This window comes from Gadus chalcogrammus, chromosome 11, assembly GCF_026213295.1.
Source record: "Gadus chalcogrammus isolate NIFS_2021 chromosome 11, NIFS_Gcha_1.0, whole genome shotgun sequence".
Taxonomy (NCBI): domain Eukaryota; kingdom Metazoa; phylum Chordata; class Actinopteri; order Gadiformes; family Gadidae; genus Gadus; species Gadus chalcogrammus.
In genome coordinates this window covers 10008398-10035897 of record NC_079422.1, presented here as the reverse complement: position 1 = coordinate 10035897, position 27500 = coordinate 10008398, and the positions used below count along the sequence as shown (strand labels likewise).

The window sequence follows — 27500 nt, the reverse complement described above, 5'->3', positions numbered from 1 at the left end:
GTGTCCTCGTTCTAAATCATACCCTAAAGCATTAAAAACCACCCCAGCAATCTTGTCTCATATCCTGTGTAACTTCAAATCCATCATTTAAAGCACAAAGGCCATCTGCACAGGCATTGTGCTTCACCCCATGGTGGATACGACTGGGAAGGTAAATGATGTGTATTCTGGTAGTAGTGTTTTAAAGAGGGAAACATAAATGCTATACTATAAAACCACATGATACACAAGTACAATCACTTTCACATAGCAATCAATTCAAACAAATAAAAACCCAAACAATCAACTGATCATGTCAGGAAGCATGAGAAGGACCAGGAAGTTGACACCCAGTCAGCAGGAGCGACAGGTAGTCTGTCTGGAGGGCGGGTCTAAAGGCTACATCTGCTAATGATCTGCATGAGTAACTCTGGCTCCATTAGCCATCCTGTTTGTCAGGCCTGCAGCGCCGAGGCCAGAGGAACGGCATCGGAGTATCACATATTCTAGTACCTTGAAGTAGTACTTTAAACACATGAACACACACATGAACACATACACACACACACACACACACACACAAGCACACACATACTAAACATTTAGGAATCAAACTCAAAGCACAAAGAACGGATGCACACATACGCGCAAACACACACACACACACACACACACACACACACACACACACACACACACACACACACACACACACACACACACACACACACACACACACACACACACACACACACACACACACACACACACACACACACACAGACCCAGAGGGACTGACCTGTCCTGGTCAGCGCTGCGGAAGCGGGGGAGGATCATGTGTCTGAAACTGCTGCTGCGGTCCAGTTTGGGCTGACTCTTGGCTCTCTTGATGGAGCCCTTCAACCTCCTGCTCAGGAAGCTCTGAGAGGAGGAGAGAGGGGGTATGGGGTGAATGGGTATGGGGTAAGGGGGTGAGGGAGTGACAGGTAGATGGGTGAGGGAGGTGAGGACGGAGCGGGGAAGGGGACAAAAGGAAACAACAGAATGATGCGGGGACAAACAGATGAAGCCGATACAAGAATGGTGTGGGATGTGAGTAGAAAGAAATTAGTTATCTTCGTACACCCACGGGGCTCTGAAACATGCACTGACATACAATGGCCAGAAGAGGGCATTGACGTGCAGAAAATGGCTCTTGAAAATCCTATCAATTGCCCGTGCAATTTATTTTGCATGCTTCCATAATTCACAATATTAACCAATGGAATTGATAATACAGACAATGCACATGTATGATATGCAGGCAGTGGAACAACAAATAAATATACATCAAGAACTTGTTAAAATCAAATGTCGGACTAAACAATGTCAAGATTGATTCAGTTTATGGTCCTGTTTTTCCTTGAGATTATCCCCCAATGTTAAGGCAATAGCCTTTTAATGTTTAAATAGATAAAGCCGTCAGTTAAAACCTACTTACAGTTTCTTGATAGCATTACTCTAGTGTTAATTTCCCGCGCAACATTAACGTGGTAAATATACACTTTGCAGTCTTTAGATACAGACTTCTACAACAGATACTTTTATTTCACAGTAAGTCTCAGTTTGGATAGTTAATTTCGTCCCCCGAGTACCAATTTAACTAGAGCTTAAAACGTTGCACTTATGAGTCTAAAATCCAGTGAAATGAGTGACGGTAGAAATAGGAGTATGAGAACAAGTTGTAAGTCAACATTAAGGTTCTACAGCCCATCAATCTTTCAATGTAAGAACTCTGTTTTAGTGGGGAAGAACCGGCTGGTGGTCAGTAGGCTCTGACTGCAGAGGTCATAGAGCAAGATGCCCCAGCCCCCACCTGCTCCTTAACCACATGTATCCCACTGTACGTCGTTTGGGATAAGAGCGTCTGCTGAATGAATAGTAGCAGTAATTAGTAATCAATTGAAACAACTGAAAACCCAGTGAGATATCAATAGAAGATCATCACCTCCTCAGGGCAAAGTGGTGTCATTAGCTCATTTACCAGATGCTTTAGTCCGGGGTGAATTCCGATACGTGTCATTAAGGAGCCAGGCTGAGGGCATCTTACCCTAGGATGTCTTCAGGTAAGACTACGGACATTAGGGATCAGGCCCTGGTACCTTTCAACTGGGAGTGGAACAAACCCCTAGCAACCACAATCAAACACCTCCCACCAATAAACAGCAATCATATCAAAGTAAAAATGTGGATGACAAACTTAATGAATACAGATCCACTAATCTTGGTAGTAAGCATAAGAAGGATCAGAGTAAATTCAGTCAGCAACAACGACAGGTAGTCCGTCTGGAGGGCGGGGCTAAAGACTCTATCTGCTGCTCCCATGCTAATGATCCGCATGAGGGACTCTGGCTCCATTAGCCATCCAGTCTGTCAGGCCCGCAGCACCGAGGCCGGAGGTACGGCATCGGAGTGCAGCAGCGCAGTTTGTTTCAATGCTTTCATTTTCCATTGTACCACATACCTCAAAGGGGGGCAGCGGGGCGATATACGGTCCCGCCATGGGCATCGAACCGGCAACCCTCCAGTCTCCGCCCCAGTGTGAGCAGAAGGGGGAGGAGGGGGAGTAGGGGGAGCGAGGGGGGGCGGTGGTGGCGGGGGAGCGGGGGAGGGGGAGGGAGACGGAGGGCGTGAGGGGGAGCGAGCGAGGTAAAGGAGGGGTGGACGGCGCCTTCTTGGAGCCCCGGCGTCCGCCCGGGGGAGGGGGCTGCTGCGGGCGGGGGAGAGGGGCGGGGAAGAGGAGCGAGGGGGAGGAGGCCACGGCCATGGCCAGGGAGAGGGAGGGGGAGGAGGAGGTGAAGGGGTGGCGGGGCGTGGCGCTGTGGCGCCGGGACCCGGGGAGGTGGAGGTCGCCGGGGGGGAGGGAGAGGGAGAGGGAGGCGGGCAGCGTGCGGGGACGCGAGCAGGAGGGGGGGGTACTCACGGGTTGTCGGAAGGGTTGCGGGGGGGCGGTGGGAGGGATCTCCATGCTGGGCTGCTTCCCTGTGGCGATGCTCTTCCGCCGGGCGCGGTGATCTGGGGGGGGGACCAGTTGGACCAGTTAGACCAGTTAGACCAGTGAAAACAGTGTTCTGCTCGCACCGAAGACGCAACCAACATTGTAGGATTATCAGAAACCGGTAACCTGTAAAAGAAAACTGGGACTACACCACACACGATTCAACCAACCGTCTTTCGTAGCTGGCTTCCCTCACACCTTCTGCCTGCCCGTCTCCTCCCTTCGATCTATTTGTCCGGATCCAGAAGGAGGATTCGTACATCGAGCGCAAGACCGCCAGATGTCGACCCACAGCTCAAAGCCCCACCTCACTGAGTTCTTCAGCACCCGACTACGTGCTCATGACATCCTCCTCATCGGTAGAAAAACGTAACTGAACTGCTGTCGAAGGCATGGTCTGTACTGTAATAGTTATGGTGTAATGTTGGTGTAATGGTGGTAATCATTTCAGTATAGCGTTAGTATGACAAATGTGCACATTTTTACTGGATACACAGTTGTGTTTAAGGACATTCAAAAATGTCTACACCACCGGTGAAGGGCAATTCAGAAACCAGTAAGTGACCACTAGTAACCAGTCCCCAATAAGTCCATTTTTCAAAAGAACACAGAAAATAGTGTTTTAGCTCATCATAGCATGGTGCAAAGAAACAGATCGCCTGCCCCCAAGCCTGACAAAGGAGTATCTGCTGTTCTTCTACAGAAAAGCACAAAAAAGCAGCAAAATCCAGATCAAACCGAAGAAAGAGGCAGAAACCCCACTTTTTGAGGAGCCAACTAATATATTCTATAATCTTGTAAATAACCCTTTCCTGAATGCTACGAGAACAGGTCATATCGACTTGCTGTTGTTCAGTCAATTCCATCATGCCAGAGAACACAGAGACCCCAACAAGAGAACGTGACACAATACCTTGGCTGATACCAATCAGTACTCTATTACACATGTTGGAACACTCCCAAATGTGGTGCCTGAAACGTGGCACACGTTTCAGGCACCACATTTGGGAGTGTTCAAGGTAATCAAGGTAGATTCAGGCAGTGGATTCTAAAATTCTGAGTATAGATCACAAGGCTGATGGAACAGGCACTGGAATATATGGATATGGGGCGTCTCACTTTAAAGTCACTTCCTGTATATCGCCCAATCACATCGCCGGTGGCAGAGGCTGATTACCTATTAGAAGCACACCTGACCAGCTTATTAGTCACAAGAAAATCTCACTTTCTGTACTAGTGACATGGCAAATAATGCATTACCAGGGAAGAAACAATCGCCCAACTCTGTCTAAAAGAGATGAGGTTGTCCTTAATTAGTTTGGTCGGAGAGGCTGGTGGAGTGAGAGGCTGGTAGAGTAGAGGCTGGTAGAGTGAGAGGCTGGTAGAGTAGAGGCTGGTAGAGTGAGAGGCTGGTAGAGTGAGAGGCTGCTAGAGTGAGAGGCTGGTAGAGTGAGAGGCTGGTAGAGTAGAGGCTGGTAGAGTGAGAGGCTGGTAGAGTGAGAGGCTGGTAGAGTGAGAGGCTGGTAGAGTGAGAGGCTGGTAGAGTGAGAGGCTGGTAGAGTAGAGGCTGGTAGAGTGAGAGGCTGGTAGAGTGAGAGGCTGGTAGAGTGAGAGGCTGGTAGAGTGAGAGGCTGGTGGAGTGAGAGGCTGGTGGAGTGAGAGGCTGGTAGAGTGAGAGGCTGGTGGAGTGAGAGGCTGGTAGAGTAGAGGCTGGTGGAGTGAGAGGCTGGTAGAGTGAGAGGCTGGTAGAGTAGAGGCTGGTAGAGTGAGAGGCTGGTAGAGTGAGAGGCTGGTAGAGTGAGAGGCTGGTGGAGTGAGAGGCTGGTGGAGTGAGAGGCTGGTAGAGTAGAGGCTGGTAGAGTGAGAGGCTGGTAGAGTAGAGGCTGGTGGAGTGAGAGGCTGGTAGAGTGAGAGGCTGGTAGAGTGAGAGGCTGGTAGAGTAGAGGCTGGTAGAGTGAGAGGCTGGTAGAGTAAAGGATGGTAGAGTGAGAGGCTGGTAGAGTGAGAGGCTGGTGGAGTGAGAGGCTGGTAGAGTGAGAGGCTGGTAGAGTAGAGGCTGGTAGAGTGAGAGGCTGGTAGAGTAGAGGCTGGTAGAGTGAGAGGCTGGTAGAGTGAGAGGCTGGTAGAGTGAGAGGCTGGTAGAGTGAGAGGCTGGTAGAGTAGAGGCTGGTAGAGTAGAGGCTGGTAGAGTAGAGGCTGGTAGAGTAGAGGCTGGTAGAGTGAGAGGCTGGTAGAGTAGAGGCTGGTAGAGTAGAGGCTGGTAGAGTGAGAGGCTGGTAGAGTAGAGGCTGGTAGAGTAGAGGCTGGTAGAGTAAAGGATGGTAGAGTGAGAGGCTGGTAGAGTGAGAGGCTGGTAGAGTAAAGGATGGTAGAGTGAGAGGCTGGTAGAGTAGAGGCTGGTAGAGTGAGAGGCTGGTAGAGTGAGAGGCTGGTAGAGTAGAGGCTGGTAGAGTAGAGGCTGGTAGAGTGAGAGGCTGGTAGAGTAGAGGCTGGTAGAGTGAGAGGCTGGTAGAGTGAGAGGCTGGTAGAGTGAGAGGCTGGTAGAGTAGAGGCTGGTAGAGTGAGAGGCTGGTAGAGTGAGAGGCTGGTAGAGTGAGAGGCTGTTGTGCGATACGGAGACACTAAACCTTTGTGGACATTACAAGCCAACTGGCAGCAACTTTAATCCAAACGCATGCCTGAACAAAATGGAGCATGAGGGAAGGAGAGACAGCCGGGAGATGATGGAGTTTAAAGGTTAGGAAAGCTGAATTAAGGGGTTGCATCTACCCTGTCGACCCCAATCCAAGTCCTCAACCCCACCTAGCTCCCCCCCAAAGCCCCCTCCCACCCTGACATCCTGCCTGCCACCGGCTTGGGAGAGGAGAACCAGGAGAATGGATGAGCTGCCAGGGCATCAGACAGGCAGAACATGCAGGCAGACAGGAGAGGTGGAGGAGGAGCAGGTGTTCGGGGTGTGTGAGAGAGACATATTCCAGGGAAGAAAAAGAGAGGAGAGGTTTAATTTAACACACCAGTACGTACTTGATTCCTGTCTGCCAAGTCGGTGGCCCGGTGAGGTGGATGGGTGAGGAGTAGGATCAGGAAGGATGGGGAGGAGGGGAGTGTAGTCTGTAGGGAGTTAAACTCCCCTTTGTGGAAAGGTAATGAGTCCATCCGCACTGCCTATAGCCTACCTGTAGCCTGCGGACAATGGGGATCAAACCCAGAACCTTTCCGGCTGGCAGTCAAAGACCCTAGCCGCTACGTTATCCTCCTTAACTGTAAGACCAAGAACAATACCTTGATTGTAGTCCTAAGCTTACAAGCCCTTTGCTCTATAATGTTAAACCAGACAACTGACAAAAACATCACATGTTAATAACATGCAGTCAGATGGTGGACAATGCATGTGTTCTGTTGCCTGGTGCCTGTGTTACTGTGTGTTACACTCTGTAATCATGCCAGTTAATAACCGCCTGTCCTGAACTCCAAGGCCGACATTGACAAATCCAGACCTCCTACCAAAGCCAAGACGCTTCCAAAGAGAGGGGCGTGAAAATATTTTCACACACACACAAACACACACACACACACACACATATATATATATATTAGTGGTGTCAGTTAAACGCGTTATTAACGGCGTTAACGCAAACCAATTTTACCAATTTTTATCGTGCAATTAACGCCATTGCTTATTATTAAATTTTTTATTTTTATTTTTTCTTTGGCTCAAAACAAAGAAGCAGTATCCTGACTGCTATGTTCAAGGCAGTATGTTTGTATGTTCATCGTTTAATTGCACTATAGGCTTTTTTTTTTTATCATCCTGTTTTGATCAGTATAGGCCAATGTTGTTATCAATGAAAAAACATTTGCACAAGGCAAGCCGATGCACTTCTCCATGTTGATAAGAGCAATAAAATGAGAAAAATTAATGGGACAAAGAATTCAAGGGATATTTAGCATAGAAAAAAAATATATGATTAATCGCGATTAATCGTGAGTTAACTATGGCATTAATGCGATTAATCGTGATTAAATATTTTAATCGCTTGACAGCCCTAATATATATTTATATACAGTCAATCTTTTCAAATGGAAAGGGCGACCCCTGATGACCAAAGAGCCTGCATTGCCCTAGATAACGTGGAGCGGTTCCATAGATGAGAATAAATTAATTATTAAAGGGTCGGGATTGGGAATAGATTGAGTTCTGTCTTTTAAAGGTTCCCCTGACCTTTAGAGTCCAACAGGAAAGTTCAGGAATCATGCTGAGTTGATGCGCTTGGACTTCCTCTCATTCACCCCCATACACCCCCATACACCCCCTCACTCTTCCCTCTTCCCTCTCATTGTCTCACTCATCCCTCCAACGTCTCACTCAGTCAAGCACTTACTTTCACTTTATCGTTTCACTTTCTTCACTCTCTCAATCCCTCAACGCCCCCTCAACCCTCTCACTCCCTCAACCATCTCATCCTCTCACTCTGAACAATATCCCTACCCCCCACTCCCTTCACCCTCTCCCTCCTCCCTTCACCCTCTCCCTCCTCCCTTCACCCTCTCATCCCCTCACATATCCATCACACCATTCTCAGACTAGAAGCTGAAGACATCCAAACCTTTTTGGGGCTATGGGATACCACAATCACAACAAGAAATTCAAAAATGTCATAACAATTACTACCAAGATATTTCATTAACTCACATAGGCAAAGTTTAGTAAAAATGTGACAACATTATTCGTCAAATATGTGTTCAAATGAAGAATTGAAACATTGAAGTTGCATCATGTCGATAATCAATAGTAAAGCAAATCGTAAAGGCCACAGACTAGAGATTAACAGACTAGAAGCCACAGATTAGAGGCCACAGACTAGAGGTTTATCGACTAGAGGCCAAAAACTAGAGGCCTGCTACGTGCTACAGCATTGACTTACAGAGAGAGAGGACAGTCATTACGCATTGACCAGCCTCACATCCCAAAACTACAGATGGTCAAAATCGTCTCTCTCTCTCTCTCTCTCTCTCTCTCTCTCTCTCTCTCTCTCTCTCTCTCTCTCTCTCTCTCTCTCTCTCTCTCTCTCCCCCTCTCCGTGTCATTCTGCGTCTCTCTGTCACTCTGTCTCTTGACATCTGTGATGGCTTTGGTCATTTTCTGTAGAAAAGTTTAAAATATCTGTATGTAATGTTGTTGCCTTTTTTGTTTTCTCTAGGACATCTAATCCATACAGCACTATCTTTTGGACGGTCTCTTTTCAGACCACAGCCCATTCTCCACCCTCCAGAAGACTAGAATTCTCAGTTCCCCAGCCTCTTTGGGGCTAAGGCCCACCACGATCCCAACCACAAGTGAAATGCAGAAGTAGGTCACTTTTGAAAAATTTCACACAGATTATTACCAGGATATGAGGAATCTATATTATTTTACACACAGCAGACTATCAAAAAGTATCCCATAGAGACAGGCTCATAAAAATCTGATAATGCCATTATTTGTTAAATATGTATGGAAATTGAGCATTGCAACATGGAACTTGCATCACATGAAACAATAACTAGTTTGATAGTAAAGGAAATCATTCTGAGCCATAATTATATTAGTAAATTATGGATTAAGTATTAAACACCAACAAATTCACGGCACACCTCGACACCTCTGCTACAGCGTTGTGTTACAATGAGAGGACAGCCATCCCACAGACAACACCATGGACCCTACTAACCTCAGCAAACTACAACCACACAAACTACACGCTCCACATCTCAGACTCTCTCTCTCTCTCTCTCTCTCTCTCTCCCTCTCTCTCTGTCTGCGTGTGTCTCTCTCCGTCACTTTCTCTCTGTATGTGTCTCTGTCAATTTCTCACACTCTCTTTCTGTCTATGTCTCTGTCCCTCTCTCACACTCTCTGTCTGTCTGTGTCTCTATCACTCTCTCTTGTCTGAGATCTGTGATGGCTGTGAACAGGGGCGGCCCCAGCACATTTGGCGCTCTAGGCGAGCTTCACTCCTGGCGCTCCCCCCCCCCTCCGCAAAAAAAAAAAAAAAAAATTGTTCGTTAATTCCCCACGAAAACTGAATTTCAACCTTGAAAAACTGTTTTGCCCTGTAACTGCATTTCTTTCACATAAACACAACAACGATCGCAACGATGAACAAACATTAATTCAAGAATAAAATCCACGGAGGAAAAAATTGCGCCCCGGATGGCTTTTGCCTCTTAATTTTCTTGATTTCGTTCTTGATTCTCGATTCTTGAAAACACTCTAACCAAACGCCTTATAGTACTAGCATGTTCTGACGAAACCTAGGAGGTAGGTTCCCCTTCCGTTTTCGATTTTTGGCTAATTTTACCCTAATGTTAGATTTATTTTTTTTAATGTCAAAATATTGGTTGGAGATATAGAAGGGGCGCAAAAATATGCGCCAGGAGGGAAAAAATATATAATTGTGTTTTTTTTAAATTTATTTTTTCGGGCGCATTATTTTGCGCTGCCCCTCTAGATGGTGCTCTAGGCGGCCGCCTAACCCGCCTGTAGGGAAGGCCGCCCCTGGCTGTGAAAACAATTGAAGTTAAAAATATCTGCATGTGATGTTGTCTTTGTTGATTGTCTCCTGAACATCTAATACAAACTGTTATCTCTCTCTCTGTCTCTCTTTCAGTGTAAGTATGTGTCTCTCTCTCTCTTTTAGACTGTCTTTTGTTCAATCTCTCTCACTCTCTTTCAGTTCCCTTTCATTTCTCACCTTTCTTTTAGTATCCCTTTTTGAGTCTCTCTCCATACACCCACACACCCACACAGTCTTTCACTCACTCACTCACTCACTCAGTCCATTTCCGAGCCTCTTCTATAAGGCACATAGACATAATTACACAAACACGCAACCAGACACCAACACACACACAGACACACACACTGACACACGCACAAACTCCTCTGCTCTGTCCTCTCCTACGCAGCAATTTTACATAATTCAGACTCATTTATTCCTCTCTCTCTCTCTTTACCTCTCTCTCTTTACCTCTCTCTCTCTCTTCCTCTTTACCCCTCTCTCTCTCTCTCTCTCTCTCTCTCTCTCTCTCTCTCCCTCTTTAACTCTCGCTCTTTCTGTCTATCTATGTCTCTGTCGCCTTCTCTATTTCTCTTTGTTATTCATTCCTCCTATGGTCTCACCTCCTTCTCTCTCATTCCAGTCTACTTCATCATCAACATTCAATCCTCAGCATCATCATCACCCCACCATCCATACCCTTATTGAGGGCTTCAAACCTCCACCTTCGTCGCCACCTCTATCTTTCCCTGTATTACTCACAATCTGCCCTCTCTCTCTCACTGTGTCTGTCTCTATCTCTGCCTCTTTCTCTCACCATCACTCTGGTTCTCTCTTCATCTCTCTCACAAACAGTCTCTCTTTCTCCATTTTTCTCAATTTGCTCCTCCAAATGGCAATCTTGTGTTTTATTTTCTTCTCCCCCTGGCTTTGTGCCTGTTTCCCCTGCGGATCTGTCACTATCTCCCTGGCTCCTAGCAGAGGAGGAGCTTGTTGGGAAACAAAGGAGCCATAATGGCAGCCATTTCAAGAGTTAGAGTAGACCGGTGACGAGGCGTCCACAACTTCAAAGGGCTTTTATCCAAGTTTGTGCGGGGTAGCATGGGGTGAGGAATGGTGGGGGTGGGGGATGGCTGTGGTCGGTGATGTAAAGAAGCATGGATGCCTTTGTAGGATAGTGGCGTTACGAGCCTGAATGGTTCTTGGTTTGTACCGCAATGTCCGCAGTGTACCTATAGGCTTCCTAGAGCAAGATGTCCTCACCCCTACCTGCTCATTAACAAAACGTATCTGAAGAAACTCTGGAGTCACTTTGGATCCCGGCATCTGCCAAATGACTAAAGAGTAGTAACAGGAGGCAGAACAGACCCTCTGGCTATTGGTGGGAGGCGGGTTTCAACTCAATACTATAGTGTGTTGGTGTGAGGGAGAGAGTATGTTTGTTGTTTGTGTGTGTGTTTGTCGGTTTGTATGTGTGTGTATGAACGACCGATCGTGTGTGTGTGTGTGTGTGTGTGTGTGTGTGTGTGTGTGTGTGTGTGTGTGTGTGTGTGTGTGTGTGTGTGTGTGTGTGTGTGTGTGTGTGTGTGTGTGTGTGTGTGTGTGTGTGTGTGTGTAAACCGATAAATGTCAAAGCGATTAAAGTGACCACAGCGCTTAGAAAGATGCTGTCAAAAAAACCTAAAAACACAATACAGTTATGTCTTTTTACCATTTATTTTAGAGTGATTGTAGGAGATATTGAGTCTGGTCGTGCCAGTTAGGTAATATCAGTTTTTTACAACTTTATTATAGAAAAAACTCACTTGAGTGCTTAAAGATGAGGTGTTCAAGATGTAGCGGCAGTGGTGAGGTTGCAGATTGCAACCAGCTGAATACTATTTCAACTGGTATGCGAGGGTACTGCAGGCGGTACATGGGATTCTATTTTTGAAATAGACATATTTACTATAATATACATTTTTTTGGTGTCCCCCCTCCTTTCCCCATTACAATGTTTCCATTGCAATTTTTTCCATTGTTTTGTGTTCATTTGTGTTTGCTAAAAAAAAACTGAGAATAGGAAGCGTGGCTGACATTCTCTTTTCAATGTTTCCAATTGGTCATATCCTTCTTGCAGTAATAATAGTGTATACAGGGGGTGGTAGCACTTTTTGCTCAGCTGCATTGTATATTCATACATCTTTTACTGTCTGCATATGAAGTGAAGGTCTTGATGAATGAATTTAGTGGTACATCGACAGTCAAAGGTTGGTAACACCTGATTTAGCTGACAAATGGGTCTGAATCACCTTTATGAATTCATAGGCTATGTATAATGTGTCTAGGTTATAGAAACGTCCATAATGATCATTAGAATGTGCCCCCCTTTTGAAAAGAAGGGGTGCTCTGAAAACATATCCGATTGCGTGCTGAAGTAATTATTTCAAATGGTGGAACGATGAACACTACGCAAACTTTGACGCAAATTTCCAAAGCTGTAAGGGGAAAGAAAGAAATTGTTGTTTTCTGAAATCATTCCAATCAGATTGCAAAGAACAACAGTGTTCTTACATGGCGCCCCAGTGGAGGGCTTTGTTCTGGGAGGAGTGGATGTTTAGGGGATTAAAGCTTAGTCTTTGTGTGCTTAAAACAATTTTTTGAAGTTTTGTTGATTTTCTATTTACACTTCTTGTTCCCCCCCACACACACACCCATACACACACATTGGGGTGGTCCTAGTGGGAATCTAACCACTAACCCTGCCATGCTCTACCAGTGGCTCCAGAGACAACCAAATGCATCATGAGGATATACATATTAAATAGGTTCATGGCCATTAATACTAAAAGCACCGTAAGATTGATCAGAGCAACTAGATGGGACCAACTAGATGCTCTCAGGGGGCCGTCCCAACCATGGGCTGAGGGCCAACTGAGTCTGGGCTCTCTGGTGCCTCTCTGGGTGCTTAGTCTCTAGCAACCTAGCAACCGGAACAGAATACCGTGCAAATTAAAATTCTGAAAGTTATTATTATGGATGAGTTGCGGTGAGTTTATGACCTGTTTCAAAATGTCTGCTTCAGCAATCCCATGACCAAGGATTATGCTATTTGGTGGACGCATTTATCCAAGTGCCTCTTTCATACATGATCATATGCATTCTCATAAAGGGCAGCCGCAGTGGGAATAAACCCAGTACACTTGCAGCGTTTATGCCACAATCTGCCAATTAGACAACCAATAATACGCACGTTAACTTCACTTGTTCAAGTTTATAAAACAATAGGAGATCTGTTTTACAGCACATGAAATATCTAAATGGACAGAACAATAATAAAGTCACTCTAAAGCTCATGTCGCAGAATACTGCTATGAAGACTGCCTGTCTTCCTCTTTACTTCCTCTCTACTGTACCTCACTTAACACCTCATCCAAAACACACAGTGGCCCTATACACAGTAGCACACAGTCGCACACCGTAACTACACACAGTACACAGTAGTACTTTACATTAGGGATGCAACTAAGTAATAGCAAATGCAGTGAAAATTAACAAGAGTCCAAAGTGATGTCTTAAATGTCCTTGCTTTATCTCACAGGCAGCCAAGAAAAATTCAACCACTCCTGTCATAATGATCCATGATGCACTTATTTCAGTTGAACCACATCATTCAGAATCAAATGTTAGTTATTTGTTTTTGATAAATAACTTCTGCAATTTATCATCATTAAAATTTGATTCGAAACATTAACTGCCGTTCTAACTAATTGATTAACCGTCTAATCCTTGCAGCCCAACTTGACATGCAAAGTAGTAGCGCTGAACAGAATGCACAATGCTAATAATACAAATAATACGTTTCATAGTGTGTTTTTCCTAAACTCAAAACACTGTACAATCAGATCAGACGTGCTACACAGAATAGCGCTGTGCAGAATGCACAGTGGCACTACACACAGAATACACAGTGAGTTCTGAGGCAGGGCTTTGGGATTAACAGTACAGACACCGACCACCGCTGTCTCCACCCCTTCTCAGTGTTCAGTAAGACTCAGTGAAGCAGGCGACTCCCTGTGCATCACAAGCGTTTAGTTTCAGACTCTGCAAACAGACTCCCGAACAGGACTGGGATCTTAGCCTTGAAGTCGGCACCAGCCCTTCCTCCTCCCCCCCAGAGCTACTGCTCGTGGCTTCACTCCGACGTCGACCCGACCCGGAGGATGCTAAGCTACGGATGCTAATCGACCGGTTGGCTGTCAGAGGGACCCCGGCTCTGCTTGGGGGCTCTCTCATTGTTGCATCCTTCTGTCCTGATCATGAATATAAAAGACAAGGGGGGCGGGGGGGATATGAGAATAGACTGACCCTGCACACAGATAATACCCTTCATAACACCTTGATTGTACTGGGCTTTGTCTTATTGCTGGTGTTATCTGGTAATGGTTGGACCTATGGATCTATGCTGCAGTTTGCTTACGTACTTAGTTACTGCAGACTCTCCTTTCAAGGCATTTGAGTTGTCAGAGAGAGCCAAGGGTCCAGGAGTGGGAGTAAGACGACAGATCTATAGAGCACATCGGTAGCCTCGCTTTGATGCCATTCATTCATATACTCCGAGTCCTGGATCTGCATTGCTGCTTGTCTCCTTTGAGGTGAACTGGCTCAAAGGAGAGATATCTAAACACCTGAAATGAGGAGAACCGTCTGCATGACTGTACAGCAGGAATGTATGACCTTGTTCAAGTGAGGGGAACATATAAAGGCTATTTGAGTTGGATACTTCAAATAAATGACAAAAAGAATATTTGACAAATGCCCATTATGGTATTATTATTGCATTTTTAAGCTTTATCTATTTGTAATACCACTTCCTGCTGTAGCACATCCATTCCACGGTACATCTTTTAAAAAATACCAGATTTCAGAGACATATCAGAGGTTTAAATTCTCAATCTCATAGGCTGGAGGCCAACTGAGTGCTGGTTAAATGCTGTTGAACGGCTGGGCCTTTTTCCCAGAGGTGTAAAAACAACACATGGGGATAGGTTATAACAGGTTATAACGACATTGATGATTTGTCTTGGTGGTTCATGGGGATGTATTGTCTGGATCAATTAATAGATTAATCAATTTACTATTATTCTAAATTCTTAGATTCATTATATTTATTCTGGAGAAGCAAAAGTAAAAGAAAGTTAATGCACCCAAATAACAACTGAAACATATTGGGAACAACGCATACCTCGCCACCACCAGTGTGTCCTCCCACTGTCCACCATCACCATCTACTTCTACATCACCATCTACCCCACCACCTCCACAATCTACACCACCACCACCGCCGCCACAATCTACACCACCCCCTTCGACACAATCTACACCAACACCACAATCTACACCAACACTACCATCCCCACCACCACAAGCATCTATACCACCAACACCACCACCATCTACAGCACAACAACACCACAAACCACCACCACCAACAACAAGAGCCGGACTACCTTCACCACCAACATCCCCATCTACACCAACACCCCCAACACCACCAAAACCCACACCACCAGCTCTACCACCACCACAGCCACCACCCCAGCCAACGACAAAGTTGCCTCCCGATTTCCACCTTCACCACCACTACCTCCACCACCACCTCAACCAAGTCACCACATAACAGCCTCGTGGGGCCAGCTTTAAAAGTGGTCAACCGCACCTTTTCCTTTTGTGGAAGCTTCTCAGTTTTAGGATGGACCAGTCACTGCTGAAAATCTTTTATTCATCTCGTACCGTCTGTCAGTCAGTCTTGTACCTGTTGGTGTGGTTAGGTTACCCTGAGGAATAAGTACTTGCTTGAGAAGGGATCTGAGACCTTTGATCTGAACCACCTAAAGACACGTCGAGCAGAGGGGATTCATTAAGAAAGCTGAGTGTATTCTTCACATCCCTCTCTTCATTTCAGATGCCCCTCTCCCCTCAGGGTGGAGATATAGGACGGCTGTTTGTGGCAGCGATGTTTTAGTCCTAATGTTGATCTATTATTCATTGATTCCGTTTTTATGTTTATTTTATGTTTCAATTGTTTGTGCTTTTTTTTGTACTGCTTGCTGCAATATGTCTTGCCCCTGTGCCTGGGGTGATGATAAAGATCTCTCTGCTCTCATTTATAGCAGATCATTTCTATATTAAATAGGGATATTATTCAGCCTCATCCCATTTTAATTCATTTCATTAGCAGTTCCAAATGTTCCGATTTCATGAATAGTGACAACAAACCAAACTAATACTTTGTGTCCTGACAGTTGACCACAGAAGCTGTGGTCGGTCACTAAATGGTGCCTTGCCCGTGGGTTAGCACATAAGCGGGTTGTTCTCTTGGCCGGCCCATTCACCACGGAGATGTGTAGGGTGCAATCTATTTTCTATATTCTATTTTTTCCGAACCATCCATTAATGGCTCTTCATACTTATTCAGGCTATTCATGAAACCTTTTAATTTATCTGTCTGATAAAAGCATTAGTCTGAACAGGAAAAGAAAAGAAAGCACTGGGAAAAGAAAGAAAAAAAAGTCGATAGGTCCATTTAATTCAATTTCTCACTCACTCACTCCTCATTTTGATCCAAACCCAGGCGCTCTGTTTAGTTGCCATGGTAACCCCCCACATCCACATCACCCTTCCTCCTCCTCCTCGTTCCTATGTAGTGTAACGTTTAAGTCACAGCCGTAGAGCAAGGCATCAGACAAAGAGATGTATGGTTCCATACACGCTACCTCCTCAACAAACACCACCTTCTCCAAGGCCTCCCCCAACACACGCCTATGCAGTCAGATACAGGATAAAACACACAGCGTGTATCAGTCAACTCTTCAGCTCGACACTGCTTCAGTGCATCGGTCTGTGTGTTACGTATAATGATATGAGTACTATGATCATTCCTGCTCTCCAGTGGATTTGCCTGATCCAACTTCCTTAATGCACGAGTCCGTCTGGAGTTACATTTGGAGACGCACAAGAATGTTAAAGGATTTCTACTTCTTTAATAACACATCTTATGAATACTACCACTACAACGTTTACTACTACTAATACCGCTACACATATATATATGGTACCGTACTACTAGATCTTATACTGCTCGTCCTGCTGCTGCTACTACTACTACTGCTATGCACAAAATCCCACTATGCATGCAAAGCATGCAGAGGAAAGGAGAGGTAGATGGAAAGAGAGAGATTAATGAGAGATTAATGAGCTACAAGGATAGAGATGGATATGGAGACGGCTGAGGTAAAAGGATAGAGAGATGGATAAATGAGAGATCAATAAGGTTGATGGCTCGAGAGATGGTTGAGAGATGGCTGCGGTAAGTGTATGCAGACGGATGACAGATTGATGAGGTAGGTGGATGGAGATTGATGCGGTGGATGGATAGAAAGATGGAGGAGGTGGATGGAGGAGAAGGGATGCAGAGCAGGTGTGTGTTAAACGGATGCCCAGTGTGTCTTCATAAGACAGGCTTTGTGCTGCGCAGCGCACCGCCTACAAGAGTGCCCACATTTGCTATCGAGCTACGTATGCACATGCTTACATGTGCTGGGCGACTGGCTGCGGACGGTGTGTGTGTGTGTGTGTGTGTGTGTGTGTGTGTGTGTGTGTGTGTGTGTGTGTGTGTGTGTGTGTGTGTGTGTGTGTGTGTGTGTGTGTGTGTGTGTGTGTGTGTGTGTGTGTGTGTGTGTGTGTGTGTGTGTGTGTGTGTGTGTGTGTGTGTGTGTTGAAAAGCTGCGCTTTTTCATTCAGAATGTAAATCTGATGTCAAGCTCAACAGCGAGGACAGAGAGAGAGCGAGAGGGAGAGAGAGAGCGTGCGTGCGTGGGTGGCACACAGCTTCCAGCCTTGAAAGAGGGAGAGAGAGAGAGAGAGAGAGAGAGAGAGAGAGAGAGAGAGGGAGAGAGGTAGATAGAGGCAGATGAACCGACACACACAGGGAGAAATGCACTGATATATATTGGGAAGGCAACACAGAAAGAGTGAAAGACAGATGCAGAGGAGGAGGAGAAAGGGAGAGATGAAGGTAGAGCGAGGCAGAGAAAATAGTGGTGCAAAGAGGGAGAGAGAGCGAGGTAGAAAGAGAGAGAGAGAGAGAGAGAGAGAGAGAGAGAGAGAGAGAGAGAGAGAGAGAGAGAGAGAGAGAGAGAGAGAGAGAGAGAGAGAGAGAGAGAGAGAGAGAACAAAACCAGATACAAGGCTACGGTGCTTGCGTTTAAAATTGCATGTTAGTGTATGTGTTGGTGTTTGTGTCTGTCTGTGTGTGTGTGTGTGTGTGTGTGTGTGTGTGTGTGTGTGTGTGTGTGTGTGTGTGTGTGTGTGTGTGTGTGTGTGTGTGTGTGTGTGTGTGTGTGTGTGTGTGTGTGTGTGTGTGTGTGTGTGTGTATCTGTGTGTGTCTGTGTCAGTGTGTGTGTGTGTGTGTGTGTGTGTGTGTGTGGTTTGGAGAGGGGTTGTGTGTGTAGGAGGGACAGAGCGAAGAAGAGAGAGGGTGAGAGAGAGGGAGAGAAAGAAGGGGGCAAAGAGACAGAGATAAAGGTTTGGAGATGGTGTGGGTGTGGTGTAAATTGTGCCTGAACGATGGGGGGGGGGGGGGGGGGGGGGGTTGTGTGTTTTGTAAAGATGAGCAGTTGGTTGCTCGTTGCCTGCTGAACCAGGAACCTGGTATACTCAGCCTGCTCCTACCATGAGGCATGCTGCTGTACCACCACCACCACCACCACCCAGCCCCCCAACCTCCAACACCTCCACCAGCATGACCACAAACTCCCCCTATTGCATCATCCTGCTTACTTTCACCTCAGGGTATTTTAACCCGCTTCTACCGTCATGAAGCTCTACCACCTCTACTAGCTCCAACACTTCCCCTGCCTTCACCCCAGTCCAAACCCTACCCTCACCCACACCACACCTATACCTGAGCTCCCACATCCTCCGGCCAACTGTAAGCCTGACTCTGCAGCACACAGGGTTATGTATAATAACACAATGGTGAGATATTAAAATTGAAAAAAAGCCCAATGGAACAGGTCGGACCATTAGGTAGACTGTACCCAATAGACGCACTGTACCTAATAGGTAGACTGTACCCAATAGATGCAGTGTACCTAATAGGTAGACTGTACCCAATAGACGCACTGTACCTAATAGGTAGACTGTACCCAATAGATGCAGTGTACCTAATAGGTAGACTGTACCCAATAGATGCACTGTACCTAATAGGTAGACTGTACCCAATAGATGCCGTGTACCTGATAGGTACAAAGAGTGCTGATGACACACAGCCACCAACATTATTCAAAAGCATGAGCTGAAACTCCACAACAGCCATTTATGTATCATCTGCATCTGCGGCCAGAAGAAGCCAGAAGAACGATGGCAAAATCAGCAACGCTCAAGGTGGGCGATTTCCGAGTCGATTGGTTGAGAACCTCTCTCAAGTAGCGGGGGTTTATCCCGGAGTAATCCACCTTGATGTCTCCCATCTGTCTGAACACAAGCAATCACGCAAAGATCTGCCATGGCTCATTGCATTTGAACGTCTTGCTCATGCAAGCAGGAACTGTACATAATTACATAACCAGATGCAACCGCTATCACGCTGATTGACTCGACAAGGATCTGATTCAAGAGTTCAACATATGTGCATGCAGGGAGTGACAACGTAGGAACAGTTTCTAATACACAAAGTGGACTTGATGGAAGCATGCGTTTCCCGTGCCTAAGTCTCTCCAAGAAGAGTTGAACTACAAATTACATAACTTAGCCCTCGGAGATTACATCACCGCAAGTGGCACAGAGGAGAGGGCTGACATCATCGCAAACCCTACACAACCATGGCAACCGGCGCAGAGAGTTGACATCACTCTAAGCGGGCCAAAAGCTCAGGTGCTGTATTGTACTGTATGTATGAATAAATCATAAATCTTATCAAAGGGAGTAAATGTATGATGAATTGCATGCATTTAGCCACTTTTAACCACACCAAGTGCCCCTCAATGCTGTTTTTTCTTCATGCATGCACACGTGCCTCACAGAAAAATGCACATAAGGCAGCACCCATGGCAACACCCACACCACTGCTTCTGACATGGTCAGAAGCAGTTAGGAATTAAATGCATCCCATTTACATTTACATAACATTGACATTGCATACAAATGCATCGCTCAAGGAACACAAACCAGAGAATCAAACAAGCAAAATCTTTAACTGCATAATGAATATAATATGTATTTCTCTGAATCGTCATCAGCTTTTTCAATGTACTGCACTCTCTGTACTTTCATGGAATGACGTGCGTGTGGGCGTGAGAGTGCTGGTGTGGTTCCTACCGAGGCTGGCTGGGGTAACTTTGTGTCCAGACTCCTAGATACTTCTGTCAACTCCAGTAGAGTCCAGTACAGACCGGGCAGGTCTCAGGGGCAACCAGTGACCTCCTACTGGAGATCCAATCAGTGAGGAACACTTTATTCCACTGGGCCGACAGTATCAGACCATAACAGTCGGTAACAGACAGTCAGCCGTCTGACCGTGTGCAGACCGACCCGCCTCACGCCTCAGCTCTGCGCTCCATCGTCTTCGACAGCTGAGTCGCGCGGTTCCCCCGGGGTCGATCTGTGTGTGTGTGTGTGTATCCACAAGCACGGCAAGGGGGTGGTAGTTGTGCGGTCGTGTAGCTGTGTCTTTGTGACCATGTGCGATTGATTACACACACGTGTGTGTCTCCGTGCCGTCGCTGATCACATGACCAGTCCCCGGTGACGATATTGCTGATTGGCAACACAGAAACAGTGCTAATAATCTTCGTCGAAGCGACGAATGAGAAGAAAGAGGAAAAAAATAATTGCAGTTCCAAGCCCCAAGCCGGTGCAAATATATTGCGCTGGTGCAGCTTCCAAAAATACCCCCAAACACCACCCACGCCGCCCTGCCACCGCTCACGGATGGATGGGAGAGGATCTAAAATCAATTCGCTGCCGTTAAATATTAAACACACAAATATGTCTATGAATTAATAATGCGTCTTTAGCCCTGACTCAGAGGACACCTGGCAAACAGGGCTCTCCATCTTAAAAGGTCTCCAGAATTGTATTAGGTGACATGAATATTCATGAGGAACTCAACCACTATTCCTTTGACTAAATCCGTTCGATTCTTGATGCATCACAAAGTGGTCAATGTGCATGCTTTTAAGTGCCCCGCGAGAAAGTTGTAAAGGTTCAGGGGAGAAGTGTGCAGTCCCGTCCCTCTCCGGGAAAAAGTGCTGAATTTGACGTGGCCCCAAAGTGCCACTTTAGATGGGACTAGGGGAAGGCGGCACGGCGGTAACTAGGACACTCACAGTTCATCTCCCATCCTCGCTCTAATTAGTGAGGAGAAAAAAACCCAGGGAACAACAAACAGTCCCGGAGCAGCGGCGAGCGTTAGAAATTCACACTGATGTCCCGCTCATTCCTCCACCACCTCCTCTTTCCGGCAGCCAAAGTTTCCTCCTGCGCCGGCGGCAGCTTCTCTGTGACGGGCTCCTCCTCTCGGATGCGTCGCCGCCCTCCCTCCCCGAAGCCCCCGACCCTCGCCGCGTGCTGAGTAGCAACCCCGCTGCCGTTTCCTCGGTAACCTACAAGAGATCCACTGAAGCGAATTTCTCTCATCTTTTAGAATATGAATGTGTGTCTTTCACAATGTGGTGTTTTTTTTCCCGCTGATTCAATTCTTTGCACCCGACAGCCTGAAATGTTAATGTGAAAATAATGACGAACCCCCCCTCCCCCCCCGCTGAGATTCTTCGTTCTAAATGAGTTTCTCCAACAACCGAATGTTGGGCATTTGGTACCCACTTGATATAGGTCTATGTCACTTGGGTGTCTCTCTCCCTTTTTGTATTTCTACGTGTCTGCGTGCACGTTGCCATGGGTGTGTTATTGTGTTGTTTATGCATGTGTGAATGTGATCAAGAGAAAGAGAAAGAGACAGAGACAGAGACAGAGAGAGAGAGAGAGAGAGAGAGAGAGAGAGAGAGAGAGAGAGAGAGAGAGGGAGAGGGAGAGAGAGAGAGAGGGAGGGTGTGTGTGTGTGGCAATTAACGGCGCAGGATGACAACGTGCATGTCCCGTCTGCACCGCGGGTAGCCAAGTCTCTGGAGGGTCATGCTCAAGACAAGATCCAAATCGTCAGTTAGAGAGAAACAGAAAATCCAGAGCGTAAACGACAGAACACAGGCAAGGACCTCAGTGAAACCTGTAAACCAGCCAAAAGTGTGCCCAAAAATCAAGCCAAAGACCATTGTAGAAATAAGCGGTCTGTTCCACAATCTGCAAAAACCCAAAGTGGACGATTTCCCACGTCTGACAGAGTCGCAAGGGAGTCGACTGTGTTGTTTGAGTCCCTCTCTCGCTCTGTGAGTAGCGCGTTGCTCTGCTAGTAATCCACCGCACACTGGGCAAGTACCGTGAAGCCTCCTGTCTGAAGGGAAGCGACCGCGCACAGGTGAGCGCTACGGCTCACAGAAGAGCAGCGATGCCTCGCACGGACATCCTGTTTCCTCTCCCTCCCTTCTCTCCTCCCACTCTCTCTCTTCTCTCTCTCTGTCTCTCTCACTCTGGCTTCTGACGTTCTCTCACTTTCTGCCTCCTCTCTCTCTCTCTCTTCTCCTCTCGCTCATGGTCCCTTGCTCCCTTCCATATATCTCTCTCTCTCGCTCTCTCTCTCTCTCTCTCTCTCTCTCTCTCTCTCTCTCTCTCTCTCAGATGGGATGTGAAGCGATTTTAAGGAATAATAAGAAACCTACTACTCTCTCTCTCTCCCTCCCATTTCTTTACACCACTGCCCCAACCTCTGATTATCACACACACACCAACGCAGAATAAACACATACACACACACACCAACGCAACCGCAAAATCAACACACACACACACACACACAAACACATAATACACAAACACACACACACACACACACACACACACACACACACACACACACACACACACACACACACACACACACACACACACACACACACACACACACACTATCTCTCACACTCAGCAGTAGAAGGTTCAGAGCTAGGGGCAAGTGTGTGGGAGGGCTGAGCGCACAGCAGAGAGATGCAGCCTGCTCATGCATGAAGTGCACTCACACATATACACACACACACACACAAACACACGCACACACGCACACACACACACACACACACACACACACACACACACACACACACACACACACACACACACACACACACACACACACACACACACACACACACACACATACGCACACAAGCACTTAGAGACGTGCACAATCACAAACATACACACGCACATGAACAAACATACATGCACACAAATAGAGGCAAAACAGACACTTACACACACATGAGTGCAAATGTACACAGACACACGCCTGCACACGCACCCCCACAGATACTACAGGCAAAAGAATCATCAAATAATGAGCAATCAGAATTTCAATACTAATTTCTTCGCTCTTGACGTGCACTCGCTTCATAATTTCCCAAGTGTTCCTGCGCTGTTTAATAGGAACATGTTCAAAAATGCTGCTCAGATATGGTCACACCATAACCCCAGTCGGCAGTCATGAAAGCAATTATGCAAATCAACCACAACGTGCACACCTAAACTCTGTATGAGGCGATCAGGGTATCCTGCACCACACCAAGCAATAATCTCTCTTCTGACAACCTTAACACACCACACCACCAATAGCACTTTCAGCCCAAGACAAACAAACCGTTTCTCACAGGGGGCAAAAATAAGAGATATTATAGATCTGTTTCCATGACAACTGTCCGCGTGGCCCAACTTATTTTCCTTCTTTCTAAAAGAACATCTTAAGGTGTGGAGTGTCTGTTCCGCCAATCAACCACTGCTGTGAGCCCTTGGGTCTGGGTGAAGACCAGCCCCTGAAACAGTTTGGCTTCATGAGCAGCATTCTGCGATAGCGACAGCTAGTTTACCCCCTGCTGGCTGTTGTCCTCCGTTCCCCGCCCCTCATTCCTCTACTCTCCATCTCGCTCTTGTGTTGTATTATCTCGGTCCACTCCTCCCGCTTCATCCATCTTTCTTCTCCCTCTCTTTCTTTCTATGCTAGTCCTCTCTTCTTTCTCCTCCTCCAAAGCCTCTCTCAACTCTCTTCCTTGGTCTGTGTGGCTGCTCTATAATTATTTCCATGGTTACCATTAGGGATGTGAACCTACGCCTAATCCAGTGTGGTAGTATCTCTTTCTCTCTTTCTCCCCTCTCCCCCTCTATATATCTATCCTCTCTCCCTTCCTCACTTCCTTTCCTCGCTTCCTCCCGTCTCCCCTCCCCTTTCTCCACCTCTCCACTCTTCTCTCCAACTACATCATCTCATCCTTCTCAGCTCTTCTCATGCACCCTCCTCGCATAACTTCCTGTCTTCTTGTCCTTCTCTCATCCTCCCCTTTCTCTGCTCTCCAGCCTCTGTCTCTTCTTCTCTTATTCGGGGGACAGACGTATGCGTCTTTTCAAATTAATTTCTTCAATGCACGCATTCGTCCCTTTTCTACAGTTGGAAAAAAAAAAGTTAGTTGGCATAAAACCAGATTTAAATTGCCTCAGGCCAAAGTTAAATTCAATTAGTGACTGTTCTGTCTACATCCATCCATCTATCCATCTAGCCTTCCAACTGTACATCAATCCATCCATGCATCCCTCCATCTATGTCTAATTTCCCAGTGGTAGTGGATACTAGTAGTGCTCAAGGAGCAGGATGAATCCTGATTGCTGAGGTTCTCTTGAGCCAGGCTGGTAGGGTGGTTTTGTAGTCGGGCCCTGTGTGTCTAAACCCCTGGGTAGGGGGAGAAGGAAAAGAACCATGCAGGGTTTCCCTACCTTTGGTCATTTCATGGCCCGTCACATCTGGAAATGGATTCATTCTAATAGGATAAGTGCAGCCCGTTCATAGTGACCGCGAGGATCTCGCTCTCAGATGTCTCCTGTCACCTGTCCTGAGCTCACCTGTCCTAAGCTCTCCTGTTCTATCCTCACCTGATCTAACCTCACCTGTCACACCTCATCTGTCCGCACCGAACCCCACCGAACCCCAACTGCCCCCACCTTTCTGACCTCACCAGTCCAACCTTGCCTGTCTAACCTCATCCGACTCACCTCATCCGACTAAGCTAGTTTGTCCTGACCTCACCTGACCCCAGAACCCCTGTCTAACCACAAATGTTCTACCTCACCCAAACCAACCTCACGTGTCCTGACTTCACCTGAACCATCCTCACCTGTCCTTGCCTATCCACACCTTTTACATTCTCACCTTAACCCACCTCACCTGTCCTGTCCTGTCCTCACCTGATCTGAACTCACCCGTCCTGACCGCACCCCTCCTGACGTCCCCGGTCTAACCTTACCTGTCTCACGTCACCTCTTCTCACCTGCGCTGACATTACCTGTCTGACATCGCCTGTCTAGCCTCACCTGTTTGTCCTTACTTGTCACACTCACCTCTCTTCCCTCCAATGTCCCGACACAGAGGCTCATTGGACCGGTGTCCCTTCCCATAGTGCCCCTCCCTGGTACTGCGGCACGGTGGTTCTGCAATGGCTCGGGAATCTTTTTGGAGGGTTGTCTATCTAGTGCTTGTTTGTTCTGTCTAATTTTAGTTCGTCCCAGTTCATTAATCTTGTGTGTTCTCGTGACGTCAGTTGACAATCCACAAAGTTTGTTGTGATCACCATCTGGAGTCTCCTAATGTTCACAACAGGAACTTTAGATTATAATAAAAGAAATGTAATCGGTAAAATAAAATATTTTACCCAATATCCTTCTCCCGCTATTAATCATTCTGTCCCCTTTCCGTGTCTAATTTCCTGTCCGAGATCAATAAACTGTCTCATCTTATTTGGATGGGGTTAACTTTAATGCCTCATCAGAACTGAGACAAACACAAAATGTAATGGGTTTTACCAAACGTGTGATATGCTACGATTGTGTGGAAATATGTGCGAAGATCATTCGAAAGGTAGGCGGGTAAAAGCCCACAGTCCACCTGTGAAGATGGAGGACTGTGAATCCATCTGAACTAAACAACCCCCAGCCCCATATAAACTGCTGGGACTTCTTCTCCATTTTGCTTCAAATAAAAATGAAGCCTCAGCCTAAGAACCTGAGGGTGTTTTATAAAGACGGTATTGACAGGAAAAAAAACAAATATGTTTGTAGCCAATAGCCATATCTGCAGAAAGAGAAGCACGATCAGGAGATCCAGCTGAGTTACAACACTGGTATGCATAGATTGTAAGCAATGTGTAGCCTGAAATAATCCTGCCCGTTCTGCCTATGCTAGTGAATGAAATGTGCACCTTGTGGGGCGTCTGCAGACCGACCTTGCCGACCCTGTCACCACCAATAGAGGAGCTGTTAACACTGCAGGTGGGGGCCTGGTGGGAGGCAGCTCCCCCAGGGGGGATGGGGGGGAAGATCGGGGGGGGAAGACAGGGCAGGGACAGTAAACCAAAACAACAACAAACAGTGGAGCCCTTACGAGAAGAGATGGTGTGGTCCCCGTATCCAACCACTCTAAGCTATTACATTGTATTGACCACATAAGGATGTTTTACATCAATGTGATGGAACACACACAAAAAACACATACTCACACGCACACACACACCCAGACACAGTCCTACAGTTGCAGACAGACATCCAATACAAAATGTTGACATATGTTAAAACTAGAGATGGGGTGGCAGAGAGAGAATGAGCTGGCAGCTGTCCATCCACCTACACCCTGGATACGCTGTGGAAGCTGACCAGCTAGACACACAGCTTCACATCTCTCTTGACAAAAACACGCTCTCTACAATACTCTCTCGACAATACTCTATCTAGGATAATCTTTCTACAACCAGAATCTATCTCTACAACAGCAGTCTCTCGACAACCATACTCTCCCTCTACAACAGTATGCTCTCCTCAACAATACTCTACAGTATTGGTAGTATTCTCTCTGTAATGCTTGCCCTACAACCATACTCTCTGTACAACAATACCAACTCTTCAACAATACTCTCTGTACAACAATATCGTCTCTTCAACAATACTGTCTCTTCAACAATACCGACTCATCAAAAATATTCTCTGTACAACTGTCTCTTCAACAATACTCTCTCCAACAATACCGTCTCTTCTACAATACAGTCTCTTCAACAATACCTTCCCTTCAACAATACTGTCTCTTCAACATTACAGACACTTCAACAATACTCTCTGTACAACAATACCGTCTCTTCAACAATACTCTCTACAACAATACCGTCTCTTCAACAATACTCTCTACAACAATACCGTCTCTTCAACAATACTCTCTACAACAATACCGTCTCTTCAACAATACTCTCTACAACAATACCGTCTCTTCAACAATACTCTCTACAACATAACTGTCTCTTCAACAATACTGTCTCTTCAACAATACCCACTCTTCACAATACTCTCTGTACAACAATACCGTCTCTCAAATGGAAAATATTCTCTCTTAAATAATCTCTACAATACGGTCTCTTCAAAAATACTATCACTACAAGAATACTCTCACAACAACTATACTGAAGTCGGTACAACATTACGCTCTTTACAAGAATACTCTACAACGACACACTCTGTAAAACAATACTAGGTCCAAAACAATACTCTGTAAAATAGTCTGTAACAGGTTCCGGTAACACAAAGTACCTCACATTAAACCAAAACGGGTGAAATTAATAAACAGAATCATAAGGAAAAACGAGGATAAAATAAATGAAATCAATTTGAATCATTAACATTTGGAAGGTCAACTGATAAAAGCTGTTTCTGCAGAGAATTGCAAATGAAAGAAAAGATTGCAAGCTCTCCAGGAGATCAAGTCACTCTTTGT

General features: G+C 46.2%; 1 protein-coding gene across 1 annotated transcript in view; it reads right to left on the bottom strand.

The window, feature by feature from the left end:
- The window catches only part of syngap1b (synaptic Ras GTPase activating protein 1b), a 75096-nt gene that overhangs the window by 34795 nt on the left and 12801 nt on the right, over positions 1-27500 (bottom strand). Inside the window, 2 exon segments of the mRNA XM_056603096.1 lie at positions 779-900; positions 2942-3033. Coding sequence (XP_056459071.1) covers positions 779-900; positions 2942-3033 — 214 coding nt within the window.